We start from the raw sequence: 20,000 nt of genomic DNA on the forward strand, positions 1-20,000 counted from the left end.
TATGTATATATAGATCCCTGCCAAACATCACTGCCAAACGATCTGCTGGATTGGGCTTAGAGACCTACTCAAGCTCCATAGTTTCTTTAGGTTTATGCAACCTCATTATCCTTAGGAGCTAAGGATTGCGAGATTGATGGAGCCTATGGCTCCACTTGCCGAGTAAGCAGTGCCTATTTTCTAGCCCTAAATCATCCTATCTTGGTTGGAGAGGGGTCTTAGGCCATAATCTTATGTTTATATGGTTAGCCACAAGGTTATTATCACTGTTCTTCGCCCCTACAATACCTGAGTGACCTTTGAATGTTAAACATACACACACGCAAACACACTCACACACACAACACACACACACACACACATATATATATATATATATATATATATTTCAAATAAGCCATATATATCAAATCCCCGCCGGTCCGATATTATAGTCTTTGGGCGGTTCCGCCTGGGGCTCTGATCCCGAGGTCGTTAAGAGAATCCAGACTTTAATGTATTAATATATATGGCTTATTTGAAATATGAAAGAAACACTTTTAAATGTGCAAAAATTTATCATATATATATATATATACAGTATATATATATTTTTATATATATATATATATATATATATATATACGGATTTTGAGCAAAGCCAAAAATCTATTTTTGGGTTATATGGCTATGTCATCCTGATGGAAGGTTCCTTTAGGCATCTTTCTGAGGGATATTTGGCTACAGTGATACTCCCAGAGAATTGACCACAGGTCTCCAGAATTGTAACTCCTGGAGTGAGTATCCTTAAAATAATTCCTAAGGATATCGCATAATATCAGGGGACGTATTTTTTTGATACGGCACATGGCAATCTTCACCCCGAATAGAGTTTTCGCTCAGAGGGGGTAGAGTGGCGAAACTGAAGGGGAGCCGTCATCAAGGTTACCCGGTGGATCCCCTTTCCCGTACTACTATGGCGTAACTCATTCCTTGTTGCAATCAAGCATGGATGGCTACAGATAGATTAGTTTCGGGTGGGGATTTGTTACATATATGTATACTCCTTTTTTTAGAAATGGCCATATAACCCAAAAATAGATTTTTCGCTTTGCTCAAAAACCATTTTTTTGGCTCAGCCATGTCATCCTGATGGAAGTTTACCAGAGAATTACTTGAAAGTACTATATCTGTGGGTTTGTATAAGTGCCTTTACCTTGATTCAGCTTCTATATGGTCACTCAGACCACATGAATATATGACGCTACCTTTATTCGTCATATCCACTAAGTTTGGAACTAACTTAGGGCTTCCTGCCCCCTGGAGGGAATATGTCAACACTGACTATAGAAGCGACAAGGTTTTGTATTCGTGAGAAAAAGTGGAATTTATTTACCACAAGCATGTTCACACATTAAAGCAAATTCAAGTATTTTATTTTAGGAAAATAATTAAAAGACTCTGGCTAGTTTTATTTGACTACTTGTGGGGCGAATAAGACGCAAATATATTAAACGTATTTATTTGTATAGACAAAAATAAATACAACAACGAATGTATTAAAATAGATTCCTTTCTTACATAAACAACATTCTTAAAGTACATATATATTTATTACCTGTAGGGGAAGAAATATATATTAGTAAGGCACTCAAAATTTTTTTTGCAAAATTATTAGGATAATTTCACTTAGATGTTGGATATGTTTAAACACTGTGTACAAATGTACACACGGCACTGGTGTTACTGGTTAGATTCTACACCTAAAAAGAAGTCCAATGGTCACCATGGTGATCCTCAATAAAAGGTATTACATTCAAAGGTGTTAACACCTTTTCACCCTTTCACTGTAAAGTCCCAAACAGTTCACTGTTCAACGCAGCATTAGACGACAGGTTTTATAACACTACCTGCCGCCACCACAAATGTTTTATTTCATTCACTTGCTTCACATAATGTTTATAAAAGACTCTAGAGGATTTCCAACCTGTATATGAGCAGAGTCTATCAAAGTCCATATGCTGAAAGAAGTTTAGCGAGGAAGCAATTTTTCTCGGATCATGGCCTGCGGGTGTACTGTCAGGATCCGCTCTGCGAATAAAGTAAGTGAGCTTCGCCCTCAGTTGTTTCAGGGATAAGTTTGATCCTGAGGTTTCGTCTTTGAAGAGCTGTCCTCCCTTGAAGTCTGAAGTTCTTCGAAGATAGACCTTTAGACACTCTACTGGACATAGAGAGACATCTTCCTTCAGAGGGCAGATTCTCCAAGGACCCCACCTTTTGGTGGGTAGCTCGTTTTTTGGCAAGAAAGGTAGGATCGGGATAAAGATTCAGTTCTCCCTCTTCTGTGAACTGAATATGGCCCTCGTCTTTTGATAGGGCCACTATTTCACTAACTCTAGCCCCTGAGGCTATAGCGAACAGGAATGTCACTTTGTGTTAGATTCTTTAGGGAGCAATCTTCATTGTTCAAGTTCGAAGCATAGTGCAAGACTTTGTCCAAAGACCATGAAATGGGCTTCGGAGGAGCTGCTGGCTTAAGTCTAGCACATGCTTTCGTAATCTTGTTGAAGATTTCGTTCGACAGGTCCACCTGGAAAGCGTATAGAAGAGTTCTAGTCAAAGCTGACTTACACATAGTTATCATGGTGGAAGCCTAGCCTTGTTCGTGAAGGTAGATGAAGAAGGACAGGCAGAAGTCTATCAAGATTTTTGTCGGCTTTTTTGCTTTAACAAAAGAGACCCACTTCTTCCAAGACTATTCATATCGTCTTCTGGTTGACTTTGACTTGTATTCTTCTATAAAGTCGATACTGTCTTTTGAGATCCCAAATCTTTTCTTGACTGCTAAGGCAAGAAAATCATGAGATGAAGGTTTTGGGTTCTCAATGATGAAGCGTAGACAGTCGACTTCTGAACCAGTTAGGATAGGACTTGGTTCGGTAGAGGAAATAACCCTAGTCTCAGGTCTATCACTAGAGGGAACCAATTGCTCTTGGGCCATTTGGGGGCCACCACTGCTGCTGTCCCCTTGAAGGATCTCACCTTGTTGAGGACCTTCAGCAGGAGATTTGTTGGCGGGAACAGATAGATATGACTGAATCTGTTCCAATCGAGTGACATGGCGCCCATCGCTTCTGCCTGAGGGTCCTCGTATGGGGTGTGTCTAGGGACCATTCTGACTCTACTATTGGCTTTCGCCTGGATAGAGCGTCCTCCGTCACATTGCGGAACCCTTATAGGTGAACTGCTGATAAATGCCATCTTTTCTTTCTTGCCAAGCGAAAGATGGCCAGCATCACGTGGTTGATGTAAGGCGATCTCGAGCCTTGTCGGTTCAGACATCTCACTATCACTTTGCTGCCCAAGACCAACTTGATGTGGGCTGATCTGTGAGGGGATAGCATTTTCAACGTCAGGAGGACTGCCATAGCCTCCACAATGTTGATGTGAAAGGTCTTGAACAGGAATGACCAGGTCCCTTGAACTTTCCTTTGATGGGAATGACCTTCCCCATCCTTCCGTTGAGGCATCCGTGTGGATGACTACCGACGGTTGAGGTGGTTGTAAGGGAATAATCCTTGCTAGGCTCTTGACCTTCGACCACGGCCTCAGAAGCGATCGCAGTAAGGTCTGTGTCGGTCTCTGTTGATCTCTTCGAGCGTTTGATGCGTATTTTCTCCAGACTCCTGATGCATCCTTTAGCTGTGCTCTTAGCACTGGGTCTGTTACTGCTGCGAACTGGAGAGAGCCCAGTACTCTTTCCTGTCGGCGTCTTGAAATTCTGTTGGATTTCAGTAGTCTCTTGACAGAACCTGCAATATCTCTCCTCTTCTTTTGTGGAATGGAGAGGTGGTGTGACTGCAAGTTCCAATGGATTCCCAACCATTGAAATTCTTGAACTGGAGAGAGGCGAGACTTCTTGTAGTTGATCTTGAAGCCCAGATGTTCCAGGAACTGGATCACCTTTGTGGCTGCCTGCAGACAAGCAGTCTTGGATGTTGCCCACACCAGCCAATCGTCCAGGTATGCTGCTACCTGAACGCCTTCTAAGCGTAGCTGTTGTACGACTATGTCTGCAAGTTTCGTGAAAATCCTTGAGGCTATGTTTAGTCCAAAGGGCATGGGTCTGAAGACATACTTTGTCTGCAGTAGCTTGAATCCTAGGTAGGAGGAGAGGGGGCGGCTGACTGAAAGGTGCCAGTAAGCATCTGGCAGGTCTATTGAGACTGTGTACGCCCTTTTGGTAACAGGGTCCTTATGTTTTGTAAGGTTAACATCCGGAACTTGTTGTTCTCGATGAACTGGTTGAGTGGAGACAATTCAAGAATGACTCTGAGTTTGTCCGAGTCCTTCTTGGGAACACAAAACAGCCTTCACTGGAATTTGATGGACTTTGCTTTCCTTATAATCTTTTTGTTCAAGAGTTATAAGGTATATTCTTCCAATAAGGGCGTGGAGTGTTGGAAGAATTGAGGAAATGAAGGTGGAGATCTGTTCCATTTCCATCCTAGTCCATTCTTGATTAGACTGTTGGCCCAGGGATCGAAGGTCCAATGATCCCGAAAGTGGAGAAGTCTTCCTCCTACCAAGAGGATCTCATTGCTTGGATGATGTGGAGGGTTTGCTACCCTGACCACGTCCTCTTCTACCTCTTGAGGGGTTTCTTGAGGAGCCTCGTCTAGACCCTCTACCATTCGTGTGAAAGGTAGTGGTGTGCCTCTCAAAACCTGGGTTAAAGGCTGGTGACTGGGCTACCAGCTGTCGAGGCACCATCTGGAAAGTGATTTGCGGCTGAGCAACCATTTGGGGCACCGTGGTTATGGTCACTGTAGGATGTTGCACAGGTCGAGGAGGCAGTCTTGGCTTCTTCGTCTTCCTCTTTGGTTGGGTACCAGCATCAGAGGAAGATTTTCTTTTGGCAGACATGCCCCACTTCTGGAGAAGGTTCCTATTCTCCGTGGCGGCTTTGGCGACTACCTCTTGGACTGCTTCCTTTGGGAAAAGGTCTTTGCCCCAGATACAGGAAGTGATCAACTTCCTGGGCTCATATTTGACCATTGCATTAGCAATCACAAACTCTGCAGGCCCTCCTGTCCTTCATAAAAGCGTACAAGTCCTTGACCAATGTAGCCATGTGCATCTTGGCTAGGACTGTATACATGTCTGGGGTGCTTGCAATGCCTGCACACATTTCCATGCAGTTCTGGAGGGACAGAGAGGCGGCTAATCTCTCTTTTGTCTCCTGTTTTCTTCTCAGGAGAAAGTCCGACAGCTTCGGGAGGTTCTCATTGAACTGCTGTCCTGCAATGTCCGCGTCGAGCTTTGCAACAAAGAAGGTTAGATGGACCTCGTTCCAATCCTTCTCGCCCGTAGGCAAGGCTAGAGTCAATGGCCTACACTCCTCTAGCGTAGGACATGGTTTGCCTGCATCAACTGCCTTAGCACACAGTGGAGAGCTTTCGATGTGAATGGGAAAGCTCTGGATGAAGGCGCAAGGAAAGTAGGATGCTTCTTGCTGAATGCATAAACTCTAGAGTTTGTGTAACCTGCCTTCTTCAGGCTACTCGTCAAGAGAGCCTGTGCCTTGTCATGGTCAAAGAACATGATCTCCTTAGGTTCTGTATCTTCCTTAGATGCCGGTTCATTCTTCAGCCTGATGAAACACTCCAGGTAAGCCGAAAGGTTTGGCCAGAGTTGGATATCGTCGAGGGGTATGGCCCCAGTGTTTCCCATTCATCATGGGCATGAACTCCGCATACCTCCAGGAATTGGTTTCGGAGCATTAGGGCAGGTCAGAAACTCTGAGCCGCGTGTAGAATCCACGAGAAGCCGTTACGCGGCTTGCTTCCCTGAATTCCTTCCTCATTTCAAGCTGTTCCTTGCGAAGAGTATCCATCAGCTGCTGGATCTGGGCCACAAACGCGTGGCCTGTGGGGAGCAACGGGTCTGGTTGAGGTGTTGGAGCCAAAGAAGTTGACAGCACAGGCTGAAATGCCGACACAGACAGTAGAGGGTCTTCCGTTTCTGTCGATTCGGGTTCTTCTTCCTCCTCAGGTGGCTGGGCCATCTCTTCTTCAGGGTCTTCTTGAAGGAGATCCTTTTCAGTGTCCAAGGACACTTCTGACATCCTTTTCTGCTGGGTGTCCATGCCTTGTAGAGCCTCGTTGATGTCAGCTTCTATCGCTAGTTGTATGATGGGAGATTCGGGTCGTGCCTGTGTGACGACTGCATTAGATGTCGCCTTAGGGAACAGCAGGCTTCTAATCAACTCGCTTGGTAGGTAAGGTCCCGGAGAGTTCTTCTGGAACCCTCTTACCCACTTCCGAAGCGTTTCCCTCGCAGTATCCCTCGACTCTGTCGTCTTGGGATCGCCGAAACCCTCGGTCATCAAGGCCGAGCAGACATTGTAACCCTTGTGGTCCCAGTATCTCAGGGTTTCAGTTGCGATGTAGCAGGGGGCATGAGACCTGCACATGTTGTGGCCACAAAAGTTCTTACTCTTGTGGTTGCAGTACATAACTGCATATTTCACCTTGGACTCCTCCTGTAAGGCAAGAAAAGTAAAATGAGTATGGGGTAATTTATCACACTGATAAATTAATCTCATGCATTAATTATAGAACTTACTATTATCATTATAGCTTAGGATAGTAAGCTAGAAAAGAAATAGGAAAGACACATATCTGTGTTTCCTGTCCAGGCAATTGCTGTGACCTCCCTCAATATATTAATATTTTCAATTTCCTTATCAGAGAAATCTAGGGTGGAAGAGCTCTAGAATATAGAGGTGAAGTCAGTGTATACTAGCACTAACCCTCCCCCCCCCCACAAATGGAATATTAATACTGTAGGGTAAAGATATTATGTTCTGATGACCTAGGACTCATCAGGATATTGAAGGAATACTTCACTTCAACATTATTTAGCGGTCTCAACAATGGACTGTGAAAGGATACACAGAATATGTTGGAAAACATACTACTGTATATTATATACTGTAGTTTTCTAACTGCTGTATTTACTATACTGCAGAAATAAAGGCTACTGTATAATCTTATACTGTAGTTCTGCCGGCATGCTACTGGCTAGGCTAGTACCTGACGGCACTAACCGACAGAGAGAGAGAAAGCATGTAGAGAAGGGCTACCGTAATATTATAGTTGAGTACAATAATTAGGGATGTAGGGACTACTGTTTCTACTGACTTCTTCCCGGTTCCAGGGTTTGTGGATGGCCGGCATCGCAATCCGCCTGGCAAGCGGGGAGATTGTAGAATACCGGCCATAGATGTTGTGAGGGCTACGCCATCACTAAAGGACAGAAGGGGAAGGGAAAGGGTCTTATATCTTGCGTCGAAAGAAGGCAGCACGTCTACCTCCTACTGTCGGCGACAAACACAGAAACATAGTTTCCTATGCCGGCGCTGTCTTGGGCTGCAGAGAAATAACGATTCCTCAGTCTAAGACCTAGCCGGATATGAGACATGTCTTTTAGACCACAAGGGAGAAGGTGGCGGCAACTGTACTACCACTTTCGGTTGTAGACTAGGGAAGCCGGGCTTACTATGCCTGCAACTGTGAAACCGGCAGGGGAATGACTAATCCCCCGTTGGTAGAGTTGCCGACAACAAGACTGAATACTCTGAGTTACTGTCGTAATTCAAAGCCGGGATACCCACCGGCAAAGAGGGAAGACAGAAACACACTCCCAGTCAAGCTGGAGTACACTACTCTATGGCAAGACGAAGATAGGGTTGTCGCCTATTGTCGGCACTCAGATAAAACGATAACGTTACTAAAGTATACTAAAACGCATTAGGCTAGCCTAACTCGATTCAGGATCTCGGCTACGCTACATCACCGAGACCCTATCGTATATGATAGAAACGTTTAACAGAAGAGGAAATATTACATGTATAATCTGATCTTCACTAGAATAATTTGCCTAAATAGCTATAATTCATTAAAGCTTACCAGGGACATCGTACTAATAACTAAATAAAACATTTATGGCGTACGACAGTGGTCCAAAATGGCCGCTTCCGGTGATGGCTGTGATCCACTAAACACATCTAAATTATGCTAATTTAACTGTGAGAAGGGAGCTAAAAATTAAACACAGGAAAGATTAAATACTCAATTTTCCAGAGGATGAAGATGCTGGAGAATGCTTGGTAATAATCCTTGAAATAGTGACAAAACCGAAAGCAAAGGGAGATACACCGTGCTTAATTCACTACTACAAAAGGAATGAGTTACGACGTAGTAGTATGGGAAAGGGGATCCATTGGGTAACCTTGATGATGGCTCCCCTTCAATTTCGCCACTTCCCCCTTAGAGCGAAAACTCTATTTGGGGTGAAGATTGCCATGTGTCGTATCAAGAAATACTTCCCCTAATATTATGCGATATCCTTAAGAATTATTTTAAGGATACTCTCGCCAGGAGTTAGAATTCTGGAGACCTGTAGTCAATTCTCTGGGAGTATCACTGTAGCCAAATATCCATTAGAAAGCTGCCTTAAGGAACCATCCATCAGGACGACATGGCCAAATCGCTGAAAAATAAATGTATATATATATATATATATATATTTTATATATATATATATACACATATATATATATATATATATATACACACACACACATATATATATATATATATATATGTATGTATGTATATATTTATATATATATATATATATATATGTATATATATATGTGTGTATATATATATATATATATATATGTATATACATATATATATATATATATATGTGTGTGTATATATATATATATATATATATATATATATATATATATATATAGGGAAAAGTAGCATCAGCAAGACGAGAAGAACCTGAAGGATATAATTAGGAAAATATCATGGTCACTGAAAGATTAAACCTAGAACCACTTGATAATTTATTAACAAACCAAAAGAACAAGATCCTTCGACATGAAGAACAACCTGGCCCATCCCGTGCAAGACTTCCTGAAAAATTTCAATATCCTACCAATGGCCAGTCCATTATATTGGAAAGACTTTTTTCCTGCCATATCCAACAGGGAGCAATTAAGATGCACCAACATCTGGTGCACAACAAGATCATTAAATGGGAGAACATCAATATGAATACTACAATCATCGTCATTGTCTCAGGCAGCAGAAAAATCCGAACCTCAGTATGACCCAAGAGATGTTCCTCCTCCCTTCATGTTGTAGGAACACCACCCAACCTCTTGCCAACACCGACAAGCCCAACGAGAAAATGTGACCGGATAGGTTGGCTGTAACTGAGAATCCGAATGAGTGCCTCAGCTATTCTGAAAGTAGCTCGGGCCTCAATCAACCAAGGACATGAGCAGCAGAACAGCTCTCATGACTCCAACCCCAACTCTGGCAGAGCTTTGGCCAATCAACGCTTAGCACTAGTAGAACCATCCGGACCTACTCAGACTCTCACCTAACTCTAATGACTGTTAGCGTAATAACAGCCAATGGGAGAGTAGCTCAGTCGCAAACTACAGTCTTTGCTCACAGGGACTAATCATCGACCCGCACCCTACTTAACAGCCCTACAGAGCTGTATAAATAGTGCCAGCTCTGCCTGCTTCAATACAACTCCTGTCTGAAAATTATAGAAGACATCTGGCACCCCCTAGTAATGGTAAGTAGTCAAACCTATTTATACTTTTTATTTGACAGTTTACTTTCAGTAAATCTTTAGTAAAATCTTGAAATATTTCTATGCATTTTGCTCTCCCACCTACCGATGACTAACTTAGCAAGGTTACTACTATGCATTTCAGGCAAAAAATAGTGTGTTTTTCTTTAACATCTACCATACTAATTACTTGATCAGAATGGTACTTTGACACAGCACCCTATTGACCTCCCCCTAATTTTTGATAGTTTAATACACCGACAAATCTCGTTAATTAAGACATTTACTCTTGTCATAATAAAGCCCAAGTCACGTGAATGAATCGGGTAAGTAGGTGAAGCAATTCGAATGCCTACACTCCCCCGTCTCTCCCATCTCCTTTCCTCCCTCTGTCTAGACCCTCCTCCTATCCCTCCAGTAACCCCCTCTCCTAATATTTCCGGTGTCGCTTATTATACCTTTTCTGTAACCTGTTATATTTGTTAATAACTGATAGAATTGATATGTTGGATCCTTGTTATAATTCCTATTAACATTTCACGATATTGTTGTATTTCGTCAAGGTGTAGAAGGAGTTTATAGCCTTTAGCCTATTTATCCAACTTGATGAACCTGCCCTGAGGGCTTCTTTTAACTATATTTACATTATGAAACACGTGGTTTCCAAAGTCAGGATTAATGGGCTTTATTCTCCTTGAAAGGCTTGTGTGGAATGAACAAAAGCTGTAGAATACAAACAGAATTATGCTGTGACGCAAATGATTTTAGTATTTAAAACTATAATGAAAAATCTACCAACTTCATAATTTGTTAGATTGATATTTCACAATTTCACTCACACACACACACACACACACGCACACACACACACACACACACACACACACACACGCACACACACACACACACACACATATATATATATATATATGTATATATATATATATATATATACATATATATATAAATATGTATATATATATATATGTATGTATATATATATATATATATATATATATATATATATATATACATACATATATATATATATATATATATATATATGTGTATATATAAGGAGTAAATTATAGGGTAAATATTAAGATTTACTTATTCATTAATATGCTTGTGTTTCTTATGCCACATTCTGTTATTGTGTGTCCAAAAAGCCTGAAGTTTCTCCTACCTGTTAAGACTAATCCTTAGTTTATTGTTAGCTTATTCCTTTCTGTATAAGAAATGGAGACGTAATGCAAATACATTTCTGATTTTACTGGGGCAAATTAACATGTCAGTCATGAATATGATGGGAAAACCTCTCAGTTAAACAAACACTGAGACAACAAACTGCTTAGGCACAAGCCATAGCAGATACCCAAATTATGATTGTTAATGGTAAAGTGAGCAAATACACTGTAAAAAATTTCGGTCAACTTATATAACACTTGATTACATTTACTCTACCTTTCAAGGGGGGTAAAGCCCATCAATCCTGCCTTTGGCAAACGTGTTTCATTATTTTTATACAGTTAAAGGAAGCCCTCAGGGAAGGTTCATCAAGTTGGATGCAATACAACAATATCATGAAATGTTAATAATAATTATAACAAGGATCCAACATATCAATTCTACCAGTTATTAACAAATATAACAGGTTACAGAAAAGGTAGAGTAAGCGACACCAGAGAGACTAGGAGAGGGGGTTACTGGAGGGATAGAAGGAGGGTCTAAACAGAGGGAGGAAAGGAGAGGGGAGGGACGGGGGAGTGTAGGCATTCGAATTGCTTCACCTACTTACCCGATTCACGTGACTTGGGGTTTATTATGACAATAGTAAATGCCTTAATTAACGAGATTTGCCGGTTCATTAAAGTATCAAAAATTAGGGGGAGGTCTATAGGGTGCTGTGTCAAAGTACCATTCTGATCAAGTAATTAGTATGGGAGATATTTACGAAAAACACACTATTTTTTGCCTGAAATGCATAGTAGCTGCCAGTTGTACTGATGAGAGAAGAAAAATCAGAGCAATTAAGATGTTACAAAATGAAGGGGTCAGCAATAATCCTCTACGAAAACTGCTTAAAAGATGGTGTACATCTGAGAATTTGATGATAATAATAATAATAATAATAATAATAATAATAATAATAATAATAATAATAATAATAATAATAATGATAATAATAATGATAATAATAATAATAATAAAAAGAAAAATAATAATAATAATAATAATAATAATAATAATAATAATAATAATAATAATAATAATAATAATAATAATATTGTGGTAGTAAGGGAGATAAAAATACCTAGATCTTGACCAATGAGCAGAGGTAAAGACAACCTTCTTGGGATAGGAGATTTTAAAATAAGATAACAGTCATTAGAGGTTACTCGAGTACACTTGAAGAGGTGGTAGAAAACCGGCTGAAAAACGGGAATATGCCGAAGGAATTAAATAAAAAATACAAGCTGCATTGGAAGTGCTTCGACAATAGAAGACAAGTCAGAAAACGAAGAAAAAGATTAAGGCACAAAGGATCCAGATATACATAAACAGGAAAAAAGGATATCAGCAGAACAAACTCTTCAAAACCAACCATAAACGATGATACAGCCAATTAATGATAACAGCAACCAACAGAAACACCCAGAAGCAGAACATCCAAAAGACTCTCGGAAGGTATTTGGAACAACTTAGTAACCCACAATAAACGAGCAGAAGGACTATAATGTATAGAGAGAGATGAAAATGGACGGGTGAAGCGAAGGTTATCCGATATCATAACCGAGGCTATAAGAAAGCAGCTGAAGAAAATTCCAAACTGGAAAGTACCTGGATCCAATGAAGTCCATATTTATCACCCCAAAAAATTCAGAGCTTCACATACAAGAATGGCAGAACAACTCTAGCATTATATCCGACACCGTAAAGCACCTGAATTGAATACCACAAGCAGGACTTGTCTAATTCAAAAAGACAAAAACTAATTCAATGTAGCAAGCAACTCAGACCAATCGCCTGCCTACCAACTGTGTATAATACTGTCACATGCATCCATGGAATGGAATGAATGGTGATAAATTAATCTCCTAGGTTCTTTAAAATCGTTTATAATAAAGATAGACGTACATCAACGGCAAACAGGAGGAAGAAGATACATGGTTATCCTTACAGGGACAATTTAACAATAATAGATTATACACATGGCAAAATGAAATGCAGTGTTGAAAAAATATAACTTCTTTGATACCATAATGCATAAAGAAATAATGGTCTTATAGGACGTGTATTGGAAAAAATAAATGGAAATTTAAACATCATTTTTCTACAAAAAATTTATAAAGTAAATGTACATTAGTGTATGTAAACAAAATATAATGTAAGTTCTTGTAAAACATAATGTTAAATATCTACACACCCACCCTTTATGCTCGTAGAAATGTCTCTAGTGGAACATTAATTCTTTTGAGCTAGTCAAGATGAATGACAGAGCAAGGGGACAAAGGGTGTAAATGTTTTTGGTTTCGAAACCATAACTAATCACAAGGAATGTACACTTCATACTGTGATAACCCTTTGTGGCCCATCACAATACCGACCTTGTCCCATCAAAATGGCGTGGCATACTATATCCTGACTCATTAGCCAATAATGAGCTGGGGTAGTGGGTGGGCATATGAATTTTGAAGGCTCATGGCCTGGTCGGTTAGTGCAGCAGTACAACAGTCGTAATCTTCTGTCTTGCTTTGCCACTCATGTGGGAATGATCTGTGGTGGGCAGGAACATAATTGTGGAGAGTATGGCCATAGCTATGATTCTCATGGGTATAAAGAAGTCAAGGCTTATCTCTGGAAATATGGTAAAAGCTATAAGCAAATGGGCAGTGCTAGTCATCAGGTACAGTCCTGGAATATGGATATAGAGATTAGAAAGGTAATGAAATGCACCAAGCACTGCATCAGAGAGCAAATATTAACAGGCCCTACATGCCGCGCAATGAAGGAGGAAAAAGTATGGAAGACTGAATTAAACATCTTTTTATTTCAGATAACATCTTAAACTGTCTTGTGGCCATCAAATGACTTCCATTGCTTGAGCATCTTTGAGCAATCTAATTAATAGTATTATTTTTTTCTTTCTGACCACTCATACGTGGCTACTTCAAATTCCTTCAAAGATACTTGTATTGTCAAAAAAGGCTAACATTTGCATGGAATTCTGGATATTTTTGTACTAGGCATTTTGACTAATTTATATTCACTCAGTTGTCCATGTTTGCTTTCAGTCATTTGCGTTAGAACTCGGTTTATGTACGTCGGGAATGGTGTGGCTGCTTGCTGCTCTTACCATTAAACTAATACTCTGTTTAATAACTCGATTAGGTTATATAATCCATTTTCTAAGTCCTACATTCGTTGTATTGGTCTATATTCTTCATCGACATCACTATAATCTAATGCTCCTTTTTTTCCATCTCCTGCAGCAGCAGTGTCTGCAGTGTTAAACCTCGTATATCTAGGCATCTTCATCTTTCATTTTACCAGCTTAAAGTACTTCACTCACAGCATACACAAACAGGCATATTCTTCAGCTGGCATCAATTATGTCCCATGTCAATGGATGGTAAAACATCGGAAGATGCGTTTTTTTCCCTTTATTACAAAAGGTTCGTGAATGTGCTTTGCACAGCGATTCACTTTCAGGTGAATACTATATAGATCTTGTGAACGTTCGAGTGGTACTGATACTCTTCTGAGCAGGGAAGGCACTGTTATACTGTCAATATGCTGAAACTTTTACCATACGACTTAAAACATGTCACTTATAAAAGTTAAGATGCGTCACTTATAAGAGAGTTCAATGATCTCGAACAGCAATCTATAAGAGTTATAGTACTTTTAAAAATGCCTTTAATCTCACTGCATTAGAAAAAATATACAACTACATATTTTCTGTATAAGAGAACTTGAAAAATACGCTAATAGAATGGAGAAGATAGCCAATGCCTGGCCAATTCCCAAGAAAAATTGAAGAATTTACCAGTAAGAAAACATGGTAGGGGCTACAGAGAGGAGAATTTAAAAAGGAATCTTGAAGAATCATAATTGCAGCAGAAGATCAAGTCTTAGGAACAACATGTATTTGAAAAGAAATGGATGGAAGTAGTGTTTGTATGCATTTATTTACATTGATTGCGTGTTTCAGAACGCTTATGTATGTCTTAAGGGGTATAAATCCAATATATTGTTTTTTTTTTTTATGGAACCATGTAAACATTTTATTCTCTTAATACAGAATTAAATAACGTATTTATGAACGCTTTAAAGATATAATAGTTTAATTTTTTTTTTTCACGGCATACCGAATTGGTTGTTTGGCGTTAGGAAGAACTACAGTTTATTTTAATTGTTTTAAATATATATATATATATATATATATATATATATATATATATATATATATACTGTATATATATATATATTGGCTAACAATAAACATTATCTACCAAAAACTGATATTTTTTTTTTTTTATTAAGGTCTGCCAGATGAAAGCTATATGTCTTTAATAAAAAAGTGATATTATATGTGTTCTCTTCTTACACATATGAAATAAGTATTATTGTATATTTGAAATAGCAGAAGCGGCAAAGATTTAATTAATATGTGATGATAAGATAGATTTTTCTAATAGGAGTACGGTTTACCCAAATTATATTTAAAGAAAGTCTCTTAATTATATATATTTTTTTTTTCATTCATAGATACTCCGAGATTATCCCTGGCAGCTGGCTTAAGCCTGGACATGGATGACATAAAGGAAGGTGATGATGTTTATTTCGAGTGCGGCATCAATGCTAACCCAAAAGTCATAAAAGTCCAGTGGTATCATAACGTAAGTCTCTAAATTAAAGGTTATACTTAGATATTTTCTGTTTTTTTTTTAATTTCCATTTCAATCTATCTATCTGTCTATCTATCTGTCTCTGTCTATCTATCTATCTATCTATCTATCTATATATATATATATAAATAAATAAATAAATAAATAAATATATATATATATATATATATATATACATATATATATGTGTATATATATGCATATATATACATATACATTTATATATATACAGTATATATATATATATATATATATATATATATATATAGATATATATATACGTATTTATATATATATACGTATTTATATATATATATATAAATATATATATATATATATATATATATATATATATATATATATATATATATATATATATATATATATATATATATATATATGTATATATATATATATATATATATATATATATATATATACACACACACACACACACACGAAAAAAGTACTGAAGAAAATTCATATTTCAAGACTTGAATACATTACATAGAAGATCGTGCCATGCCCAAAACATTATTTGAATTGATAAAATTTATTTAAGATGTTGTAATAATAAATATATGAACCGTTGATAATCACATTATGATGTAAATAGGTACCCAAAGCATTATTATGACTATTTGTCCGGTTTTAGGTTACTTGTCACCTCTGATTACAGCAAATCAGTTATTAATAATTTCCGTTGCCCTGAATGTTTAGAAGATTATATTCATATTTTCATATATCATTTAGTTGGGCAGCTTAGCGATATGATGGGGACCGACTTGACAAAAGTGTCAAGCTTTGTGAGGCAATTCTGTAGACCCTACTTATTAATTTTTTGCTAAGCCCCATCAAATTTGGCCAATGGGGTCCAGTCACGTGACGTCATCAATTTTTCCATAGCATTAATAGAGGAAAATACTGCATATACATGACTAAGCAGGATGTTTTGAAAATTTAAAGGCAATATGATCAATTCAATGAATAAAATTAGAAAAGGATACATTTCAAATAATTTCTTAATCAATAAACATTCATATTTTGCGAGACATTTGTTTATGGTTTGACAAAACTTGAAAATAAAGCTAAGAAATCATGTCGCGACATTGTGCGGAACTTGCTTCCATAGCATCAGGGAACATGCCAATTAAACATTAATTTGTTTCAGAAATATTAGTGTTTATAACTGTTTATTCAGCCACTTAAAGTTTTCAGCATTTAGAAAAACGTCTTTAAAGTAATTCTGGCATGTACATCGGCAACCACAGGTGGTACGAGTATGTGGATATCCATTGATCTATTTGTCACGGCTGCACTTGCACCGTCTTGTGCATTGCCATCCACCTTCACTGCAACCACATCTGGTGCCACATCCTCTTGCACCCTTGCATGCACATTTGACTAGTTGGCTGCAATCTTCAGATACTATTGGTAGTGTCGTCCAAAAAGGGAGCCAAGCCTTGATGTCCTTGTCCAGAGTCCAGCCCCTTCCCTCTGGAGATGGTGCTTGCTACTGGGGCTGGTCAGCCGTGGTCTAAATGCTTGCCTGGTAGACAGCACGGTTTGAATGTTGTAATAATGCTCCCTATGTGGGAGGGAGGGCTCCCATCATCATCTTGTCTCTGTGACAAAATAGCTCTCAGCGGTCCTCATCAACAGAACTCAGTTGGCTAGTTTTGTCACACAGGACAACTGTGAAGCATTCCAGCAATTTGAAATGGTGGCTTTTCACCTCCATAACAACGAAAGGACTTTCTGAAATGAACCCGCAAGCTTCTATTACTGCAGGATAACATTTCCATGCAGCCCATGCAGACAGTTTTCTTTTGCCAAAAAAATGCAGAGACCGGGTTGCAACTGGTGAAGCTGTGGAAAGTGGGGAAGGCTCTAGACTTTTCTCTCCAAGGGCTTGAGCAATGGCATTGATGTGAAAGTACGTGAAATTCTTTCCTGTGCCGAAAGCAGTCCAATTCTCTGGCGCTGGACACATTGCTTGAAGCTTGCGGAACTTTCCAGTGATGATGGCAATGATGTCAGTGTACACAGTACGAACTAAGCAAGCACAGGAGCCAGTGTGCAGGGCATTTTGTGGATTCAGCAGTATCTTTGTGTCTGCTTCCTCGTGATCATTGTATGGCATGCTGTGATACATTCCTCTGTTGAGAACATTCTAGGCTGCTGTAATGACATCTACTTTGCCATCGGGGAACTGAGCTGTGGCAACTTTCTCTGAGAGGAAGGTAAAGCGTTCTTATTTGTTGTCTGAGTCCTTGAGAAACTCTTGCCACTTTCCAGGAATCTTGTCTGGACCAGCAACTTTTCTCCTGATTTCTTTGCCTCTCTTCTCTCGTAGACTCTCTTTATTACTGCTGCTGGGATATGTGTCCCACACCACATCCACTCTGTCAACACCTTCCAATTGGTGTCTGATGTGTGGTAGGAAAACATTATTAGCATAATCTTCAAATGTTGAGATTTCAGCAGTCGGGAGGAAGTGTAAAACGGCAGTGCCATCTAGAATCTTTGTGTTAAAAGTACCCGGGGGGTCAAGCTGCTCTGATTCTGGTGTCTGCTCAATGGAAGAATTTAGACCTGCGTCATGCTCTACAACATCCAGTTCTCCAACTGAGCTTTCCGTCTCTGCCACATGCTGAAAACTAGCTGGAAAAAGGTACCCACATCTGTCTCCGTCTTGAACCACAATATACAGCTGTGAAAAAAGGCTGACATCAGCCTTCAAAGTTGCTATTTTGCCAGCTTGTTTCGATTTTTCCGTTGGTGTTAACACTTGAAGAGTGCAAGGGAGTTTTTCTTGGTGGGGTCATGAATTAATCGAGTGCAGTCTACCAAAGCTGACTGGTGGCTTTCATCATACTGGTTCTTTCCAAGTCTTTCCACTATACGGACAGTGTTGATCATTGATTCATTCATCACATCACAAGTATCCAGCATCAACAGTTCTGCAGTGTCATTCATGAAAGGATTGCCCATATCATTGATAGTCTTGGCAAGGCTCAAAACTTGCCTCTCTGAAGCTCTGTTGAGTTGATAGACCTTCCTCATGGTGATAGCGCATCTCAGATCCCTCAGAGAAACTTGCTTCAAACTCCTTCAGCATTCTTGCTTGTTCAGGTCCTGCAAGCATCCACTTTCGAAATGCTGAGGGGTTTTCAGCGAGTCCAACAGCACCATCAGACCCTTTCACAATGTCATTGTTGTTCTCATGGGCCTGGTCAATTGGGATTGCCGAGATTCTGTTTGTGGTCTTGAACAGAACCCTGTGTCCCTGCTGTTCAAATTCTTCTTTGATCGTAGGAAGCAGATTTGCAAAGTCCCTTATGTGTACAGGGATCCAGCTAGCATAGTTGTGGTGATCCATGCTGAAGAGCCAAGGCACCAAGGCTTTCATTGAGTCCACATACAAGTGGATGTTGGCCTCCCAATGAGCACGGATGAAGAGCAGGCCCAGGAGCTCATAGTTCAGGATAGTGTCCCAAAACAGGTCTCTTTTGCATCTTCAGTGTCAGGTTTACCAGTTGACAAAAATGCATCTTCTTGAAGCTTGGTCAAGGTCACAGCACTGACTTGTTGTGCTCTTCGTGTTCTTGTGAGACGGCAGCAGCGGAGAAAGGAGTCTGCGGTTCCTGAGGAAGCAATACCTGCTTGGGTGAGTGCAGCAGTCCAACCTGAATTTGACAAGTAGTCTCCAATGGTCTTCCACACTGCCATCTCCATATGGAGTCCTCCAGACATGATGACATACTGGTCTTCTCCATGAGTCTGTGGCCATTTCCACTGGATGTACTTTGCCAGCGCATAAAGTGGAGCATCCATGGCAAGGACGGGAACTTGCCTGGGGTTCAGGAACTGCGTTGCCTGTCGATTGACATCTATGCTGTGCATTGCTATTTATCTTGAGCTGGGAGTTTGATTGCTTCTCTGGCCTGTCCCATGTTTGTCTTTGTTGGAGACCGGAACAGACTAATCCCTGTGCCATGGAAAGAGCCTGTGGCTGTTGTGCTGAAGGGGTTGTGGTCCATATTATCATCAGCGCCCACCGTGAAGAGCCCAAGTCGAAGTTGTGGTGGGCACACAACGCCTTCTTTCTGGGTGTGCAAGCAGACTGCGGTTGCCAACTGATTTTCCAACTGCAATACACGATCATTGCTGAAACTGAGACCCAGTTCACGGAGCTCTGTGACTATCTTCTTGGGCCTCAAGCGGGTGTTAATGTTAAGTCCGTTATACAGAGGCAGTGGTGGTTCATAGTTCATGGTCAGACATGCTTGTGAGTCATTTGAGTCCTGTTCTTTTACATTTGGTCCATTTAGGAGCATCGCAACAAGCATCTTCAGTGTCGATGGAACAGATTGTTCTTGATAGGAGGCCGGAAACAACGCATCAAAGTGAAATCCAGTTCTCTGGGAGATTTTGTTG

At 39.7% G+C, this 20,000-nt stretch overlaps 1 protein-coding gene across 4 annotated transcripts in view; it reads left to right on the top strand.

The window, feature by feature from the left end:
• Positions 1 to 20,000, top strand: part of LOC137656631 (neural cell adhesion molecule 2-like) — a 404,981-nt gene that overhangs the window by 194,493 nt on the left and 190,488 nt on the right. For all 4 annotated transcript variants that reach the window (XR_011046975.1, XM_068390799.1, XM_068390798.1 and 1 more), the window contains exon 8: positions 15,421 to 15,551. Coding sequence is in view for 3 of the 4 variants with exons in the window: in XM_068390799.1 (XP_068246900.1) it covers positions 15,421 to 15,551 (131 nt within the window). In the remaining variant the exon portion in view is untranslated. The remainder of the gene's footprint in view (positions 1 to 15,420; positions 15,552 to 20,000) is intronic.

The sequence above is a fragment of the Palaemon carinicauda genome, chromosome 17 (genome assembly GCF_036898095.1).
Source record: "Palaemon carinicauda isolate YSFRI2023 chromosome 17, ASM3689809v2, whole genome shotgun sequence".
In the NCBI taxonomy this organism is placed as follows: domain Eukaryota; kingdom Metazoa; phylum Arthropoda; class Malacostraca; order Decapoda; family Palaemonidae; genus Palaemon; species Palaemon carinicauda.